Source organism: Protopterus annectens, chromosome 4.part1, assembly GCF_019279795.1.
Source record: "Protopterus annectens isolate FY-2018-M chromosome 4.part1, PAN1.0, whole genome shotgun sequence".
NCBI classification, from domain to species: domain Eukaryota; kingdom Metazoa; phylum Chordata; order Ceratodontiformes; family Protopteridae; genus Protopterus; species Protopterus annectens.
Window position 1 is genome coordinate 193,745,613 of NC_056734.1, and position 21,438 is coordinate 193,767,050.

Below are 21,438 nucleotides of genomic sequence, written 5' to 3' on the forward strand. Positions count from 1 at the left end.
TACAAAAATGGAAAATAAAAATAAAAATAAATATAAAAAACGATTACTACCTAAACGCTTAATGCATGCAAAATGTGTAACTATTTGTACTATACTAGTTATATTATCTAGCTAGTACTACAACAGATGAAATTAATGTACTTATCCCTGTCAAAAAACAGTATAATAAATAATTTGTGTGTGCATATATAAATAATGACTGGTAATAAAATACAAGGCAGTACAACTGGGCAGATCTGTATTAAAACAGGACAGATAAACAATATGTCTGTTACCAATCCGTGTACATTAATAAATTAAACAGCTATCTATTAAAAATATGAATAATATTATCCTTAAACTTTCAATCGCCTAGCTCTTAGTATAGGTTTTAATGACGCCCTTTCATTAAGGCCTTTGCCCTGATCAGATCGCAATCTCATAATCCAGTCTATTTCTTTACATTCAGTTTTGTTACGTATATTACCTTCCCTAATATTAGGTATAACAGAATCAACAGCCATAAATTTAAATGTATGACCATGTCCTTCTCTAGCTATATGTTTGGCTCGGGCATAACGCATATAGCCTATCCTTATGGCATATAGATGTTCCCTTATCCAAATACGGAACATCCGATTGGTTTTACCTATGTAAAACGCCTGGCATTGTTGACATGATGCTAAATACACTAAATTGTAAGTATCACATGAGCCTGTAATATGAAAATAAAAAATTTGTCCAGAATCAGGATGAATAAAATGGTTCCCTGAAAAAATATGATTACAGTACTACAATGACCGCATGGATAGATACCTGGACATTCTAAAATCCTATTATACATGTGGGAATGACACAGCAAACTTTTCAAGTTAGGTTTATTCCTAAATTGATAACTGGGACGTTCACCTACTATTGTTTTAATGTCCTTATCAGAAGTAAGGATACACCAATGCTTCTTTATTATATCCATTACTATATTCCTATCTTCAGTATAGTACATGGGTACCTTAACTGAATTAAAAGTGTTCCCTCTAATTGGTGCACTATTAATATGTGCAGAATGGTATGGTAAAGCTCTACTTAGCCTAATCTCTCCTATACCTTCCAAACACTTATTAATATGTGACTCTGTATAACCATGTTGAGACAATCTATATCTAAAATTATTAATTTCCTTTTGGAAATTTTGTTCTGATACATTCAGTCTAGATATGTGCATGCTCTGACCTCTTATAATGTTGTCAAATATGTGATGTGGATGCATACTGGATCTATGCAGGAGAGTATTACAGTAGCAAGGTTTGCGATAAACTCCAGTATTAACTAAATCCCCCAATACTCTCTCTACATATACATCAAGATAATGTATCTTAATGTGAGAAAAATCACATGTAAATTTCAAATAAGGGGTCATGTTGTTGATTGCCACAACATACTGATTCAATTCCTGTGTATTACCCTGCCATATGAGGAAGACGTCATCTACAAAACGCCTATAGAAAGATACATGTTCCGAATGCAAAGAATTTCGGAAAGTATATGTTCTTCCCAATCCGCTAAAAACAGGTTGGCGTAGCTATTGGCACAAGACGTGCCCATAGCCATGCCATCCCGTTGCATATAGATACAATCATCATATACAGAAATGTTGTTTTCCAAAATCGCTTCAATGAACATGGCTATGAGATCTACATGCTGTTCGGTGTAAGTACTATGTTTCAACAGATAGCGCTTAATGGCGATGATGCCCTCCTCGTTGGGTATGACAGTAAACAAAGATTGTACATCTAAGGTTACAAATATAGTGTCATGCGTCATGGGGTTTGGCTAGAGTACTGATGTAAATACATCAAAAATTGCTTAGTATCTCTGAGTACATGTGTATTCTGATCTACAATGGGTCTTAAAAATGTCTCAACATATAAAGATAATGGTTTGGTGCTCCACCCACCTCCAGAGACTATAGGTCTCAGTGGTGGGTTGGTAGCATGTTTATGTATTTTAGGTATCCCATTAATAATGGGTATTAAGGGATACTCTACAAGTAAAAATGTTTGCATTTCAGTATCTATTATGTTACTATATACTAAATCAAATACCATGTCTCGTAGCTTAGATTTAATTTCTATTAAAACTTGTGGAGAGATAATATTGTAATATTTGTCTTCATTCAACATTTCCTTCATAGCTCTATTATAGTGGTCATAGTCCATTATTACAAGTGGGCCTCCTTTGTCCGCTGGCCTAAAGACTATAGTTTTATATGATCTTAGTCTATCAAGGGCCTTCCTCTCATTATATGTAATATTATTATATCTAATCTATTCCTAAAAGACCTGTAATTGTGAGAAAATTCTTGATATATGTCATCCTCAACTAACTTATAAAAAGTTTCTACCAATGGATGGTTAACAGGTACATAATCACTTAATTTCTTTAAAGATGGTTGAGAATCAAAAATAGTTGTACCAAATTGATGCTTCAACATTACATTCCTAGTGAAGATTTTAATATCATTCAAAACCTGTGTCAACTTACTATTGTTGGTAGGTATAAAATTAAGTCCTTTATTTAAAACACAAGTCTCATATTGATCTAGGACTTTGCTTGAAATATTCCAGATCAAATTATTCTCTATTGGGTCCACATCTTCTTGAGTGTCTGTTTCGGTACTTTCTCTGGTGACAACTTCCTCTTCTGCTTTTGTCATCCCCGACTCGAGGATCGATCTCTTGTATCCCCTCTCCCCACAGATATGGGAAGAGGGAAATTGGGAAAAATTGTTCCAGAGGTTGGTGCATTATGCACCTCGACGTGTGTTCTAGTATTAGCTGGAATCTTTGAGCGAACAGCTGGTAAAGAAGTAGAAATAGGCAAATGTGCACAATTAGTGATATTCTCAGTATTACTGGATGACATAGAATTGTCTACTGTAGCCTGAGGTGATGTCGCTACATGATTTGTAGGAATGATAGATGCCAACAAATTCGAACTACTGGGAGGGCCAGGAACATGCACTGAATCAACAGAATTCACATCTAGCCTGGCTGATGAATTCAGTAATGGTGTTGATGGTGTCTTTGGTGATACTTCTTGATGTTTTTTAATAGGTGCAGACCTAGATATATGCTCTGTTCTGAGCCAAGTAAAGACATGCGATTGTCGAAAATCACGTATGTCTCTCTCTATTTTGTTCTTCTTCTGCATTAATAGACGTCTCTCATATATGCAGATACCATCCAAGATGTTATTTAGAGCATTGTTAACTAATTTCTCCGGATAGCCAACATAAAGTTGTTGCTGTTGGTTCATAATAGATTATATCAATTGTTCCTCAATTGGGGCAAAGAAGTCTAACAAAAGTTGAATATATTTTCTGCTTAATTCTAAGTTCAGTTTCTGCCATTGCTTTAAAAGATCAGGATATTGATCGCCATAAGTTGGCATTTTGAGTATTCTAAGACCTCTTGGTATAATATGCTTTTTAATGCATACTTCAAAATGTTGGCGTTGTGTGGATAGCCGTTTAAGTTTTAAAAAGTCAGATTCCAAACTTGATACTGCCCCTTGCAACTGTTCAAGACTCTGGGCCGATATATCATTTATATTATTGCTTTCTTCAACGTCTAATAGCAATAAAGAATTAGCATTGCTTCACAAACAAGACATTAATTTATGTTTCAGGCTTTCACCTCTTTCTGAACATGTAAAAGTAATAGCATTATCACTTGCCTTGTTACTCGAACATTGTCCTTGTAATGCTGTGCTATCAATAGAAGGACCAGTTATATTTTCATGCTGTACATTTCCATTTGGTCGATAATCTAATTCTATATCCGTGGATATATCAGCCATGTTACTGCCGAGTATACAGCAAAACAAGTAAGTAAATCCAACAACGAATAAAACGTTACTCAGCAGTACGAATATCTCCCAGCTTGCAGAAAAATGAAAAAAAGAATCCAAATAAACGTGCTGGGAGACAACCAAGGCAGTCGTACAAATGTCTCAAACTATAAGGTTCCAAGGATACTCATGTGATTTAAATATATATATAAAAAAGTTCTAAGCTTGTTTCCCGCCTTTCCTGTTACTAGAGTAGTCCAGACACAGATTTGCTGTATCCAGGACTGTTTTGTAAGTTTCTTGGTTCCCCAGACCTTTCTGTGTTAGAAGGAAGCCTTCCAGCTTATCAGTGGGAGTGGTAAACACTAGGTAGCCTATCTACCACAAGAGGAGTGGTTTCTGGCTCTGAAATTGTAGTTTATTGGCCGTTTGGGCAGTTTTTCTATCCCTTTCAAATTTCTAGTTTAAAAGCCAGTGTTTACGTGGGTTTGCACTTGTTTAAGCTCCACAGATCGCCTACAGACTACAAGAGCAACAGAAAGGAGAGAGACTTTAAGTGCCTCCATTTTGATTTTTTTCAGACTATACTGCTTTCTGCACTTGATTTAAGTCGTTTTTCTCATTTAACTGCATTTATTTTAACTGTATTTGCTTTAATATTGCTGCACACTCAAGTGTGCTAGCTTGCACTGCATTTAAAGTATTTTTATTACTGTTTAAACTATTTTTTCTTCAAAAAAAAAACAACAAAAAAAGTTCTAAGCTTGTTTCTCACCTTTCCTGTTATTACAGTAGTCCAGATACAGATGTGCTGTATACAGGACTATTTTGTAAGTTTCTGAGTTCCCCAGACCTTTCTGTGTTAGAAGGAAGCCTTCCAGCTTATCAGTGGGAGTGGTAAGCACTGGGTAGCCTATCTACCACAAGAGGAGTGGTTTCTGTCTTTGAAATTGTAGTTTATTGGCCATTTGGGCAGTTTTTCTATCCCTTTCAAGCCACTAAACTGGGTAAACTATTACCGGTGCCAGAAAGTCTTTTTGCCCTTAGATCTTGCTAGCTCTCTTCTCTCTTGCACTTAATTAGTTTACTCGCCTAGCACTTCATCAGGCTTTTTGTAGCAATTATTGTAGCACACATAAGTGCTATCAGCACTAGATGTCCTATAAGGAAACAGCTCCAGTACTTAGTAATGATGACCATCCCTCCTGGCATGTCTAAAGGTCAGTTCCCTGTGCTTTCTCCTATTAACCTGGTGAACTTGGGCATTCTGAAGCAGTGTAGCAACTGCCTCATGTACACAGACAACCCTCTCCTCTTACCTCCCAACACTCAGACTTGTGAGAGATGCACTTATATCTCCAAACTGGAAGCCATGCACTCTCCAGCCAAGACTGGAATAGCTAGTCAAGAGGAGAAGGTCAACACCTGCACCACACCACATGGAACACATAGACTACCAGAACACCCACCCTCACAGCCCTCATATAAAAACACAAACCACACACCCACCTTCTCAGAAGTTCTCAATAGAAATCTACTCAAACAGCAGAGATTTCCAAGGCAGAAATGCATTCAGCCACCATAACATAGCACAAACCACAAGACACATAGCTAACCTACACAGTGTGCCCCTCAACCTAAGCCCCTAAGGTAAAACAGCTTGCCCAATACAATAATCATAGCTGACTCAATAGTGAGGCACACTGATGTCCCACTCACTAGGTTGAATAAGGAGAAGGTAACAGTCAGCTGTCTATCAGGTGCCAGAATCCGACACATAACACACACACTCAGGTCACTCCACGACAAGTACAAGTATGACTCTGTCACTGTCCATGTGGGTGTGAATGACCTGAGATGCACCTCCCTGAACTACATGAAAAGAGACATGGAGGAGCTCTCAGATTATGTGGCCCAGGCAGGTATGACCTTAGCCCTGAGCAGCATCCTACTGTCACCCAGAAGGATACCACAGTACAAGCAGAAAATGATTGACTTCAACAATTGGCTAAGTTTCTGGTGTTATTCTAAGGGGATCTAATATCTGTCTGCTTGGGATGACATGATTGACAGACCTCGATGCTTTGCCAGAGATGGTCTGCATCTGTCACCCCTGGGTTTCCGCATACTGGCTAAAGCTCTTGCCACCACTATAGTGCATTTTTAGGCGATGTTCCAAAGACTAAATTACCACTGTAACAGCTATAAATAAATGCAGTCTGAGGGTCATGCTGCTCAATGCTAGAAGTCTAAATCTCAAGATACACTCACTCAAAGCACTCCTCAAAATGGAGGACATTGACTTTTGTGCTGTAAAGGAGACCTGGTTTAAAGCAGCAGAAAGCACCCTTGTGCTACCAGGCTATAACCCTTTCCACACCTTTTGACCCCAGCACATGGACCGAAGCTTCAAAGGTGGTGGTGTCTTCATATTCATAAAGGATATAAACACCTCCAGACTAGTAGCTCAGCATAACGCATCTGAGATACTCCAGGTACAACTAACATTGGGTCATAGCCTGCTATAGGTCTCCAACCATGTCCCAAGACTCTCATTCCACATTCCTAAGCACCCTGGAAACTATTATGATCCAGCCCAACACTCTCATACTAGATGACTTCAACTACCTCTCCATCAACTGGGAAAACTACTCATGCACCAATGCACTGGCCCAACACTTCCTGGAATTCATCAATTCCAATGCCCTGGACCAGCTCATTCTTAGCCCCACTAGAGGAAGCAACATCCTTGATCTGGTTATTACTAACATGGGCAACCATTGCTCTGCACAAATAGTCAAGTCTTCCCTGGTTAGATTCAACCACAAACTAACCACCATGGAAATCCACATCTCACCCACACCCCCCGCAAAGGTACCCACCATGAAAAACTTCACAGAGGTGGCTAACCTCATGGCACCCATGCCAATGGAAAATAGATGCATGACTGCCAAATCATACACCACTGCACTGTATGAACATGTACATAAATGCATGGAACTAGCCATACCCAACAAAACCAAAATGCTCTCCTCCAAAAAAAGGAAGCCAATCTGGTGGTCCCCTGCCATTAATAAACTCTACAACAAAAGAAAGAAACTGCTGCAGAAAAGGTGAAGTCCCAAGACTGGAAATTTCCCTTATTAGCCTCAATAAAAAGTTGAGATCCCTCATCAAAACCTCCAAAGTCAGGTATGAAGGCAGAATTGCGACAGACACTAAAAACAACCACAAAGCCTTCTATAGTTATATCAAGAACCTCCGTGGCAATACCCAGCTTTGCTCTAAGTTACTGCACAATGGCACCTTCTATACTGAGCCAACAGATATTGCCAACATACTGGCTGACAGATTCAGTGCCAACTTTAACCCCCCCCCCCCCCCCCACCGAGGACCAATCTCAGTACTGGAAGAATGCCAGACACCCAACATTACTGCAGCACAGGTTAAAGCTGCATTGTACAAGGCAAGAATACAACTTCCATGGGACCCGACAATATCCCTGACTGTGTTCTACATGAATTAGAAAGTGAACTGGCACCACATCTGTGTGCCCTGTTCAGTCACAGCCTCACCTCAGGCTTTGTCCCTACCGAATAGTGCACTGCTACAGTCACCCCGCTCCATAAAGGAGGAGTGACTACAGACCCTGCAAATTATCGACCCATTAGCCTGACGAGTCTGATATGTGAGGCTATGGAGTGCATCATCATGGACTTAATTAACAAGGCTATAGGGAATCTCCAAACTCTAGATCCCACGCAATTTGGTTTTGTGAAAGGTAGATCATGCCTGTTCAAACTGGTTGACTTCTATGACTCAGTCACCAGAGCTGTGGATGAGGGTAAGGCAGTTCATACAGCCTATCTCGATCTGGCCAAGGCTTTTGATACCATTCTTCATTCAGGAATTATTGATAAACTCACCAAACTAGGCATCAGCCCCTATATCGTTAGGTGGGTTGCAAATTGGCTCACAGATAGATCCCACAGTATGAAAGTAGTGGACTTCAAGTCAGACTGCCAACCATCACACTGGAATCCCACAGGGATCAGTCCTAGGTCCTCTCCTGTTTGGCATCTACTTCTCAGAAGTCCAGGCCAACACAGAGGGACTCTGACCAAGTTCACAGATGACTGCAAGCTGGGACCTATCATTAACTCCCCAAGTGATGCAGACATCCTACAGAAAGGCCTCACTGAGACCAATGACTGGTGTCGAAACCATGGCTTTAAGTTTAATGCCAAAAAATGCTTTGTTATCCCCTTTGGGAAAAACTCAGTTTCCACTAATTACCACATCGATGGGAGCCCACTGAACACTGAAGGCATTATAAGAGATCTGGGGACACAGGTTGACAGCAACCTCTCCTTCAACCACCACATTGCCACTGTACTCAGAAAGTTCTTCTATGTAGCACATCTCTTTACCAAGGGTTTTGCATCCAGGAAGAAAGAGGTCATCATTTCTCTCTAATCTTCCCTCATTAGACCAATCATAGAGTATAATGTCCCATTTGGCATGTACCTCACTAGACACCTGCAACAGCTGGAGAGGCCACAAAAGTACCTCATGAAGAGGATTCTAGGCCTTAAATACGTCCTACATGGAGAGACTCAAAAAACTCCAGCTATTCTCTGTCTCATATCGTCTATCAAGAGGCAATCTCTGCTTGACTTACAAAGCCATGTCTGACCCAGCTCTTTTAGAAATGCTGCATCTAAAGAAATCCCAATCTCTCCACATCACACGGTCCAGAGACTCAACCTCATTACCACACTCAATAGATCATGCTGGAGGGGACAGGTTCATAACTCAGAGTAGACTTCCCATACATGTCAAGCAGAGCACCTCACTGGCCCTCTTCAAGAGAAATCTTGATGAGTGGATGGGAAATAGAAAGTTCAACCCAGGGATCACTCCAGTGCCTCTACTTGATAGAGGCACTGGGAACTAATGTCGGGCAGCACAATGCCAGGGCACTTCTATGGGCTAGGCTTGTAAAAGCTCCAGGGCCATGGTATAGTATTATTCACACTTTTATTGCACTGCAGTTTTAATTGCTTGGATGCCTGTCATTGTACTGTTTACTAAAAATAACTGTTTAGCTGTATAGCTTTGTGTAGATTCTAGAATAAACAAACAATGCATGTGCATACATATGTCTTGAGAACAGTTTAATCTGTCTGAATCCTTCGTGGTGAATTATATGCTAATGGTACCAAACAAACATCTCATCCTGTGCCTTCCACTAGCTTCCTGTAATGCCTTTATAGTCTTGTTACACACAAATATTTCTGCATATTATCAGTTTTAAAACATCACTGTCACTTTCGTGTTAGGACATAAATAAAAAAGTATTTGTGGGTTCTGTTCAAGCAGCTTTATTATATACAAACACATTACTATAGAGGCTTACTGACCAGGGGTGGCTCGTGCTATTGGGCTGCAGGACTGCAGCCCCGAGCTATAAAATAGAAAAGAAAGAAAAGAAAAAAAGAAAAATAAAAGTAAAAACAAAAACGAGTCCCAGAACATTGCGCATGCACACTCGCGGCATTTCCCAATATCCGGACTGCTGGTGAGCCAGTCTGAAGCATGTGCACAGAATCCAGACTTTCTCACCAGCAATCTGGATTAGGAAGACCGCATTCAGCAGCAGATATCCCAGAAGTATATGCAGTTACAACTGCATAGACTAAGGGCATTGGACTGCAATGTCTGCAGGCTGGGTAGCACACAGCTTGCTCTCGTGGGAAGAGGAAGGACTAGGACTTGCTCTCTCCTCCTGGGCCTTTGTACTGCAGCGTTTACAATGGACTTTGGAATGGATTACTGCAGGAAGGTGCCATTTACAACAGACTTTGGGCTCAGGGTCTGTGTGTGTGTGTGTGTGTGTGTGTGTGTGTGTGTGTGTGTGTGTTTGTGTGTGTATTATAGATGACATAGATATAAAATAATTATTGACTTCCCTTACGTAGTCTAAAGATTAAAACTGTTTTAAAGTATCCCATAACAAGATATATTTTAAATAAAAATGTTTTATTATAGAGCAGGAAGTGTGTGTTATGAGCTTTCTTGTGGATGTAGTAGATGTGACTTGACTTCTAACATAGATATATAGAAATCTTATGTTACTTACATATCTGAAAGATGCATTTGTGAGTTCCAAAAGTAAAGCTGCTTACAAGTTGAACAGTGGAGGTGACGCTCTAAATGGTCATTTACATTAATGCATTATGTTCTGTTTTGACTAAAAAAAGAATAGTTTAATTTCAGCATATCTTTTTCTCTGACTCTGGTTATACTAGGAATTACTACTTTAAAACTAGAAACAGTACAGGTACCCATGATTACTACCTCTAATTAATGTAAAGGAGGATTTTGCATTATCCAGAAAGGGAACAGCTTCAGAGGTGATAGCAAATCTGCATATTTTTTTCTTTTTCTGTGTAGTAGCTTTCATAAAGTAAAAACTCTAAGTAAGCATTCAGTACTGTATGAGTCAGAGAAATTCTTCTTGATAAATTATTGCTATTTTAGTGAGTCTAAATAAGGGGGTACAGCATAATACAGTACATTGAGGGTGTATTTTCTGATGTAAAGTCATTCTTAAAATTCTGGTTGCTGTTTCTTATTATAACGTATAATGTTCATTTTTTACTATTTCTCTTAAGGTGTTGTTTCATGAAAGTTTATGCGTGTGTCTGGAGGTTATTTGCATAACATGCTAAGAGTTCCATTTGGCATTATGATCCAGAAAAAGCACCTGTGATAATCCTGACATATGTAGGCCATACATTTCAACACATTTACGTGATCTTTCTACAGTTGTTTTTTAATATGGCACATAGCTACTGCAAGCAATATAAGCTTCCTTTAGGAAAAGGAAAGCAGCAGTCATGTGTTTCTGCAGCTGAATGCCACTTCAGTTACATCCCCTCAACTAAATGTTCCTAAGGAGAATGTTCAGACACCTAGGAGCCAAGACCCTGATTTACATTTTGAAGGGATTTTTAGGTCTAGGTTTAGGGGTGAAGCTTTAGGGTTAAGTTTAATAAGGGAGTTCTATGGTAAAGGAATAAAAGGAAGAGTTTTAGAGTTATGGAGGGAGGTCTAGGTTTATGGATAGAGTTTTAAGGTCAGGGCTAGGAACAGAGTTTTGGGGTTATGGTTATAGTGAAATAGCAGCACAGTTCTTTTAAATGATGTTGATTACTGGCAGTGATTAAGCATAACTCCTATTTGTATTCTAGGAAGAAAATTAAACAAATGAGTTATGCTTGCATGCTATAACTAAGCATCACCAATGTTAATTAGTTGGAATAAATGCCTAGAGCCACCACTAGGCCTCAAACGAGAGCTTTAATGTTAAGCGTTATATGGCAGGCTATCCTATGTAACGATACTGATTGCAGATACAGATTGTGCAGTGCATCTTGCATATTGCGACATTTCCAGTTTTCAAGAATTCAATGTAATGTTATGCCTGTGAATAAAAATACAGAATTCTAGCTTCTGTACATTGCATTTATTTTATATAGCGTAATAATTGCAGGCCAATTGATAATTTATAATATTTTCCCTAAAATTTTCATTTGCATTTTTATGATGCTACACCATGAATGCGGACAACAAATAATTTTGCCTTTTACTTAGAACATGACTTTCCAGAGTGGGCAGACCAACTCCTTCAGACTACAAAAACGACCTCCTGGCCTCAGTGTAGAAAATGATGCATATGTATAGGTATACATGAGTCTCATGAGCAGCCATATACAAAGTGACAATAAACAGTTTTATGAAGTAAAGAAAATAGCAAGCTACAAACTTTAAATGCTACATTTGTCAAATTCAGTGCAATGTCGTAACGTTGGCAGTTGGTGATATTTTTGTCTTCTAAATTTAGTGATGTGTCCTTTATTTTGGTATATTGCTACGTCTGCTATACATGATGGTAGCAATTTGTTGACTGCATACCCAAACAGGTTCTGGATAGATTTTCCTCTCCCTGTGTACTTATAAAATATAGAGACTCCATTCTCAATCATGTTACATTTACTTATTTCAATTAATTAACTAGGATAGTCTGATGGAGCATAACCCAATTTCAGTGAAGCAAAGGCAGAAAAGCTCCAATAAAAAAAAAAAATATATATATATATATATATATATATATATATATATATATATATATATACATATATATATATATATATATATATATACATATATATATATATATATATATATATATATATACACACACACACACACTTTACATGCTCTTCTGCTGCATCCTTCTTTTTACACAGAAGAATGATAAACTGCATATGGAGGCAGAGAGCCTGTGTGTACATATTTTCATAGAATATCCAGATTTGTGCATCACATTTTTGGTCCGTTTTTCATAAAATTGTGGTTTTCTGTCAAATTAGTGGAAAATCATTAAAGGTTAAAGTTAGAAAATAATGGCAGACATTTGAGTTTTAGATTTCATACTCTTCAAAAAAGTCATACTAATACAAGACCTACTATTTTATTAACTTTCTAAGTTTGTAAGAGCAATATTTAAAAATTGTCCATATTTTTGGGCCTTTGTCCCACTTTTATTTATGGCTTTTTCCAGATATCTTGCTCTGATGTTGAGAGTATGACAAATGTGTCAGGGCCATCATCATCAGCCACAGACATTTTAAATTGTGATATACTTGTACCCCACGCCCCCATGTAGTGACTTTGGATGTGTCCAAGCAAGGCAAGGAGCAGTTATGCAGTGTAAGTGTGCAGACAGAGTATCCCCCCATCCAAGGTAGACACAAGTAAAGTGGCTTTTCAACTGTCCTTGATTTTGCAGAATGTTCTGGTTTTCTGTCATATTTTTATACTGTTGATTTATGCTTCTTACTATTCAGAAAATGCATGTTGCTGGCTGCATGTTACTTTTATAAAGCTAAATATAAATTAAAATTAGAACTGCAGTGCAAGGAGAAGTGGAGTGGTTTGAGTTGAGTGCTGCTTGTTTTTTTTTATACTTGATTTTGACTGGCATTCCAGTAATGTATTTAAAAAGTAATTTATTTTTCATACCTCACAACCTTTTTGTTTCCATCTAGATATCAAGTAAACTATCACGTAGCCAATGCACTGAAATATTTTTTTTTCTTCTCCATTTCATTTTGTCTTGATTGGACTACCTGTATATACATGTAACAATGTGCTGTGGAGAGTATTCAGCATGCGCCATAGTGACTGAGCATTTATTTCATGTAAATTGGTAAGCATGCCAGCATTGATCCCACTGTACCATAGCACCACCCCTTTCTGGTTGGCCACACCAATTCACATTGGCCCCACCCATTCAGCTGTCTCATGCAGCCCCCTCTTTGATCTGAAGTTGTCAGCCGCCACTGTTACTGACTATAACTGAAGTAACTTGTATACAAACTAACAACTGCAATTATGTATGCTGACTCTGGCTGCTTCTACAAAATGGCACTAGGGATTGCACGTATCTGGAATTTATACGTGCACGTATAGCCTTGCATAGAGCTGCGGTGGTACAGCGGTAGCATTGTTGCCTCACAGCAAGAGGTTCTCCTGTTCGATTCTTGGCTGGTGTGCCTTCTGTGTGGAGTCTGCATGTCCTCCCTGCGGTCGAGTGGCCTCCGAAAGACATGCGTGAATGGGCATGCCTTCAATGAAAGTTGGGCTTTGGCCTGGCAACTCAGCACCATAAAAATCTACTGCCAATCATTAGTGGACTGGAGTTCCACTGTGGCGACCCCTAACTGGGAAAAGCCAAAAAGACAAACAACGTACAGCCTTGATATAGTACACACACTTTACACTCTGATCTGCATCCTCCTTCTTTGAGAAATAGATCATGCAATTTGTCATGAGATTATTTGGCATGCAGAAATCACATGTAATCCATAAACATGCATTATATAATACTAAATACACATGTCCACTTGGCTATGTATTTCACACTAGGCTTAGAAACTTGTCCATATAGTATGACATAAAACAGGGAATTAGATTTAGCAACTGGGACAGTTTCTGCAAAATAGTTGACCTGTGGAATGTTCGAATTTTTTGAACACATTCAGGTCTGAATACAGTGTCTTACTCATTCTTTGATTTAGAGTCTGCATCACAGATACAATGTTGTGACTGCAGTGATGATGATTCTGGTACAGGAAGAAGATGTCTGCAATTCCTCCTATACTCCACACCTTCAGAATCTACAGGCTCGGCACAGATGCATGTAATCTGTCCTATTTGATCAAAACCTTTCATCGTCTGGATTCGTACAGTCTCTCCTTCCCTCAATAGACAAAGTAATCTGCTCCATTTGTCATAACTAGCTTTCTGGATATTACGCTTCTTAAACAATTGAGCCTTGATGGTTTTATTGTTCTTAGGTTTAGGCTGCAACAAACATGAAGAAATAGATAGAGTAGTTCTAGTTTGCCTGAAAAGTAGTCTTTGAGCAGGTGAGCCAAGAATATCATCACGGGGTATGTTTTTGAGATTAAGCAAATTCAAGAATACATCGGTATTGTCATGCTTTGACCTTTCAAGTAACTGCTTTGCACTCTGCACTGCACGTTCAGCTAGACCATTGGACTGAGAATATTCAGGACTACTAGTGACATGTATAAAGTCCCATTCTTTTGCACATTTCTGAAACAACTGGCTAGTGAGCTGAGTGCCATTGTCAGAAAAAAGTTTGTGTGGACTACCATGAACTGAGAAATGACATTTCAACTAAGTAATAACAGCAGTTGAGGTTGTTTGGTAGGTTCATAGGTTCATAGGATGATACTAGGCTACTGGCCTGGAGGCACCTATAAGCCTAGCCAAGAATTTCACCCATGTTCCCTCAAAGTCAGCACCTATTTCCCCTGTCCAGCAGGGACACAGGTGGGATCCCAGGGGCATATTTTCTGTTTCCCATCCAGTTGTCCAGGTTCCTCTTAAAGAGGGCTAGATAGGTACTCTGCTTGACATGGAGAGGGAGTCTATTCCACAGACGGGGGAGTGTTTGGGACACAAATTTATCCCACCACCAAGTTCTATTAATGTCACAGACTAGGTTAAGGCATTGCATGCGGGTTGCATGAGTGGAGTCTGTCTTACGAATATGCAGAAACGTTATCAAGGATGGGTCTAAAATGGCCTTGTATGCTAGACACAGGTCACCTCTGAGCAGTCTGTATGAGAGTAGAGGTACAGGGCTTTTAGCCTATCTGTATAGGATGGGTGTTTGAGACCCTGGATTTTCCTGGTCAGGAACCTCTGTAGCAGATCAATTTCAAACCAATTTGAATAAAAGTCTACCAAAACTAAGTAGTGTTGATTGTTCCACTCAAAGATATCAGTTGCTACAGCAGACCAAGGTAGTTCAGGAATTGGACTTAGCTGAAGTGGTTCTCTTTGCAAATGCAGTCTAGTACAATTGCATACTGAACATGAAGAAAGACCTCGATCAATGTCTTTTGATAGTGAAGGCCAAAATACTAATTCTCTTGCTCTTCTCTTAGTGGATGTGGATTCTAGGTGACCACGATGCAAATCTGAATATATTTTTCTTGTAAGGAAGAAGGAACAACAAGTTTAGGACTTTTGAAAATAATGCCATCTTCCATCAACAATTCATCTTTGTAAGGAAAACATGCTTGCACCTCAGGTAATACACTCAATTGCTTTGACGACCATCCAACATTAATATAGTGATTGAGCATCTGTAAAATTGGATCAGTCTGAGTGTAATCTAGTAACTCATAGAGTCTAGTGGTGGAAAAATTATGTACTGACATCACATCAAAGTCAAAATTCTCTGCATCGAGCTGTTCTGTTGTATTTCTAGGCGATCTGGATAAGGGATCAGCCAGATAGAGCGATTTGCATTTCGTGTAGACCAATTTGAAATTGTACTTTCTCAGTTTGAGCATCATTCTTTGTAATCTCTCTGGAGTAGAATGCATAGGCTTCTTCAGAATAGTAACTAGAGGTTGATGATCAGTTTCAATCTGGATAGCTCGACCATAAATATAATCATGAAACTTGGAACATACAAATATATAGCCAAAAGCTCTTCTTAATTTGAGCATAATGCATCTCAGTGTGGGTTAATGTTCTAAATGCATAGGCTACTAGTCTGCCCTCTTGAAGTATAACTGGACCTAGGTCAAACATTGAAGCATCACAGGAAAGAATAACTAGTTTGTTCACACCATAGTATCTTACCGTAGGTAGGGTGGCAATTTTCTGCTTATGGTCTTCAAATGGCTTTGCATGATGCTCTGACCATGCAACATTTTTGCATGTTAGCTCTCTTAAAGATGCTGTCAACTCACTGAAATCTGGTATAAATTTGCCTAAATAGTTGACCATGCCCAGAAAATGCTGTAAACTTTGTACATTGTCTGGTGCTGACATTTCTAGAATAGCTGCTTGCTTGGTCGGGTCAGGTCTCAAGCCTGTACTGGTAAAGAAATGTCCTACGTACGTAACTTCTGGAAGTCTGAATGTTCACTTCAGAGTATTGAGCTTTAAGTTCACTTCACATGCTCTGTCATGAACTTTCTTAAGGTTTCTGTCATGTTCTGCTTCATCACTGCCTCCAACCAGTAGATCATCTACTATTATGACAAAAGGATAACCCGAAAAAATTAATTCCATTACACGTTGCAAAACTTCACTTGCAGAATTTACTCCAAATGGCATTCATAGGAATCTGTATCTGCCAAACGGAGTGCCAAAATAGTTAGAAATGAGGATTTACAATCAAGAATCACTTGCCAAAATTAACTCTTTGCATCCAAAACAGAAAATACAGTGATATTTGGTATTAGAGCTGCAACATCTTCAACTGTGTGCATTGGATGATATAGTCTCTTTAATGCTTTGTTCAAATCTCTTGGGTCAATGCATATTCTGATTTCATCTGAGCCTTTTTTGTGAGCGGCTACCATGGGCAACACCCAAATCACACCTTGTTGCACCATTTTATCCCACTGAGCTTTAACTTTAACTTTATCTTGCATAGCTATTGGACCTCTTCTTGCTGGTCTGACAACTTGAGCGATCTCTGCGTCTAACTTCATGGAATGCACAACTGGAAGTTTGCCCAATTTTTCAACGAAAACATCAGCATACCCTGAGAAAATGGCTTCGGAGAAATTAGAACTCGGAACTGCACTCACACGATGAACTTATTTAGCAAAAAAAAATCAGATTCATTCTTAAACTATCTTTGAGACCCAATAAAGATTGCACTGGTCTTTGGACTACATAGAATAACAAGTTGTAACAGTTCCAGCCAGATAACATGAAAGCATCACTGAACCTTCGGTTTGAATTTCTTCACCTCAATAAGCAACAAGTCTTGCACTGCTGCTTACACTGAGTTATTTGTTAGTTCTCACTCTTGCAAATGTGTCTGCTGATATAACATGGGTCTATATCAGAACATCGAAGTATTAAAACTTCGAATGTTCTGATATTGAACACTATTCAGCGAATGCTAAGAATAGCAAAGCCGCAAAACAGTGAATTCTTTCCTTGGGAAAGAATTCGGTTGGCCGTTTCTGTGGCTTCGCTATTCTTAGCGCTGTGGTGGAAAGTTACGGGTTGGGTTCAGGTAAGTGTGCAATTGTTTGTACGTTAGGGTTAGGGTGGGTTAAGTGAGTTAGGGTTAGGGTGCGGGTTAGGCATGTGTGCGATAGTGACAGACTTTAGGGTTAGGGGCGGTTTAAGTGAGTTAGGGTTAGGGCGCGGGTTAGGTGAGTGTGTGATAGTGACGGACCTTAGGGTTAGGGTTTGGGTTAAGGTAAGTGGGTAGATAGTATTGTATGTTTAGTTTAGTGTAGCGTTAGATGTAGGAATTTAAGTGTATGAGTGTGGTTTCTGTTTGTTTGATGTGCTTGTGTTGTGTGTATGTGTTTCGGAGCAGTGAAACTTTTCCATGGGAAAAAATTCACTGTTCTGAATGTTCGATATTTTCATGTTTAGATGTTTTGGGACTGATGAAATAGCTTTTGCTGTTTTCATCTTTCGATAAAGTGATATAAACGCATATAACATTACACTTTGACCCAGTGTCTACTTTGAGCTCTGTGGATTTTCCATTGATCCGAACAGTACAAAACACTTTACTTCTTGTTAACAAGTTCAATGCATCGACTCTCTCGCCAAGCACCGATACAGCATCTACATAGAAAGCTGACCGCTTCAGCTCTACTTGATCAACTTGCTTTTTTGTGTGACCTTTCTTTATAAACTGTCTGAGGCTTACTTGATTTACAAAACTTTTGGAAATGGTTCCATTTTTTACACGTGTGACATTGCTAACCAAATGCTAAGCACGTCTCTCTTTTAAACTCATAATTCACACCACAATTGCGACAGTTAACAATAAAACTAGATTTGGGTTTTGCTAATTCATGTTTGTGTTGCACTGTGCTGGCGCTGGAGCTTGTACCTTTCCTGGAACTTTCTAGAAAACCTTGTGGCTTCTTTGGAAATCCTGTAGCTGCCAAGTGCTTAAGCCTGTTCTTGTTTGTCACGTGTTGCATACTATCTACATTTGCTCTGGAGCTAATTGAAACCATGGTCTTTCACTCGCAAGCATACTTGTATGTTTTTCTGTCACCTCAGGCATTTCACAAATCTCTTTTGCTTTGCTCAATGTTAAATCACTGTCACAAAGTAAAATCTTTCTCACAGCAATACTAGTAATACCACATACAAGCCTGACCTTTATCAGCTCATCTTTTAGATCACCAAACCAACACATTTTTATCTCTGCTTAACTCAGTTATATAAGCTGCAAATGTTTCCCATGGTTTCTGATCCCTTGTGTTAAACAAATGCCTGTCTAAAGTAATATTTGTCTGGGGGTTGCACAGTTCTCTAAACTTGCTCTTCCAGCACTCAGGATCTTTCTTTGATTCAGCTTGTACAACAATATGCCGGTCCGCACCTTCTCCTTCATGCTGGTGCATACACAAATGAATGCTCTCTTTCTATGGCCTCAGACTCTGATAGGTTTAACAAAATTAATGCCCTTGTGCATGCATCTCTATCTGCATAAACTGCTTGTATGAAAATATTGTAGTCTTGCTCAAATATTCTGATCAAACGCAAGTGGTAGGGGTTTTCGAAATCCATCTGCCATATTAACACATAACAGCAAAGGGTTTTGCGAATAAGTATATATATATATATATATATATATATATATATATATATATATATATATATATAGACACACACACACAAAGACACACAGACACACACACACACACATATGCATAGGTTTCTGGCATAAACAGACTTTGTCCAATGCCTTCGTGCTCTTAACTTATATTTTCCATTGAGCTTATCAGAATTATGTGAATAAACAAACTCGTAGTACTTTCAAATAACTGGACTTTGCAAAATAAACTTCTTGGGCATTTAGATGCTTTCAGAATATTATCGGTAAAGACAAAAATGCTACAGTCATATACCATCACTTGCTAAAGTCATCACTTTAACAAACATTCAAGAACTTTACGATGCGACTTGGTAACTCACGAGCACTGTAATACTCTTTTAATGTCGTCTTTTGCAAGAAAACTACTCTTATCAGTGTAAGAAATATGTCAGGCAACTGCACAATGTGTTGCCCAAAACTCAATAACTTTCGAAGTATTTGCACTTTGCGAATAACTGCACACAGCACACTGAAATGTCCCCAAAATGGTGGTACCTTGCTAGGCAACTCTTTACAGTACAAGAAGCACTGTGTAATGGCCACACTTTCAGAATAGACACAGCCAGCACAAGGAACTTTTCGAAACAGCTTTAATTTGACTGTATTACACAAAATAGTTGGATTTTGCACACAATGACCTCTTCAAAATACACACACAGTAATCAGAACACAATGTAAGCACTTTTACATACTCTGAGATACTTCAAATAACTTTAGTTACACCCTTGACACAATGTGAAGTCGAACACAGAACTGTGTCAAAAGACATACAGTCACCTTGCTTTATTTTCACTTAATGTGCCCTTTTCTTTTCTTGTTATTAAATACATTTTGCTCATTTAAGCCCTTTTCATGCCCGATATACTTTTCTTGTGCTCGTTTTACTCTAAACATGCCAATTTTGCCTTCAACACATTCATTTTGCTTTAAACATGCTCGTTTTTTGCTTTATGTTAATCATTTCATCAAATACTTTTATCTTACACATTTTCTTTAGTTAACAATCTTTTCTTACTTTCCACTTGCCTGATAATGCAGTTTGTGGCCTTGTAATGCCCCTTTTTTGTCTTTCGTATTGAGTATATAGTTTGTTATTTCTCATTACCTTTGTTTCTTTCTGGTTATGTTTGTGCTCTTTTATCTCAGTTTTACTTTCACTCTTTGCATCTCATGGTTCTGAATATTGTTCTCACTTCTATCCCAGTTCTGACACCATGTCGCTTTTGTGTTATAACATGAATAAATGAGTCTTTATGGGTTCTGTTCAAGCAGCCTTATTATATACAAACACATTGCTATGGAGGCTTACTGACTACAACTTAAGTAACTTACATACAAACTAACAACTGCGATCATGCATGCTCACTCTCTGGCTGCTTCTACAAAATGGCACTAGGGATTGTACGTGTCTGGAATTTATATGTGCATGTACAGCCTCACATGCTTCTTAAAAATATAGCACACACACTTTACACTATGATCTACAATCACTATCTCAACAATCCTGAACCATAAACAGATCTATCTATCTAGCTTTCTGTCTATATGCATGTATATCGTACCTGGGTGCATGTTCAGTAAGTAACTTGAGGCATGTTAGGTCACCCTTCGCTGCAGCATAATGGGCAGAAATTGCTCCACTCTCTGTCACTAATGTAGGATCACAGCCAGCCTGCAGCAGCCATTGGATAGTCTCCAAACGGCCAAAACGGACGGCCAGGTGAAGGACGGTGGCTCCAGAAGCATCTCGGTCCTAAATAAAGCACATCATAGTTAATGCTTAATCAGGTGTGTGACATCACAATTCAAAGAGTTTTCAAACATTTTTGTCAGGTCAACACAGGTAGACTCCAGAGTATTAAACTTTGCATAAATGTGGACACCATGTTTTGCTTTACTACATGTATGTCAGTCTGCCTCTTTTTTATTCATTTATATCTTAACTTATTATACCAAGTTTAATATGGCTGAAATCCATTACAGTCACAATTTCATTTATTTATTATACAGTTCATGCTAACAGTAAAATATAGTGTAATGGATAAATTGTATTGACTGTGCTCTTTAACAATATAATTTTACTTGTAAACACTATCATTTTCATAGTTCTGGAGGATATGGTACTCATTCATGACCACCTTCTGATCTTCAAGGAAAGAATTATACAAAGAATGTCAGAACTAATCTTAAAATCCATCCACATCTCCAAATCAAATATGAAAAAGGTGATGGACTTAATTTCTGCAACTCATTTAAGAAGAAGACTCCATAACCATGGGAGTAAATGAGTGACAGATATAGTATATTTAATTGTATTATTATATTTATTTATTAATCAGTTA

The 21,438-nt window shown here is 38.6% G+C and overlaps 1 protein-coding gene across 1 annotated transcript in view; it reads right to left on the bottom strand.

Annotated features, from left to right (window-relative positions):
* Positions 1–21,438, bottom strand: part of LOC122801197 (espin-like protein) — a 929,965-nt gene that overhangs the window by 709,776 nt on the left and 198,751 nt on the right. The window contains exon 2 of the mRNA XM_044070755.1: positions 20,659–20,849. Within this exon, the coding sequence (XP_043926690.1) occupies positions 20,659–20,849 (191 nt within the window). The remainder of the gene's footprint in view (positions 1–20,658; positions 20,850–21,438) is intronic.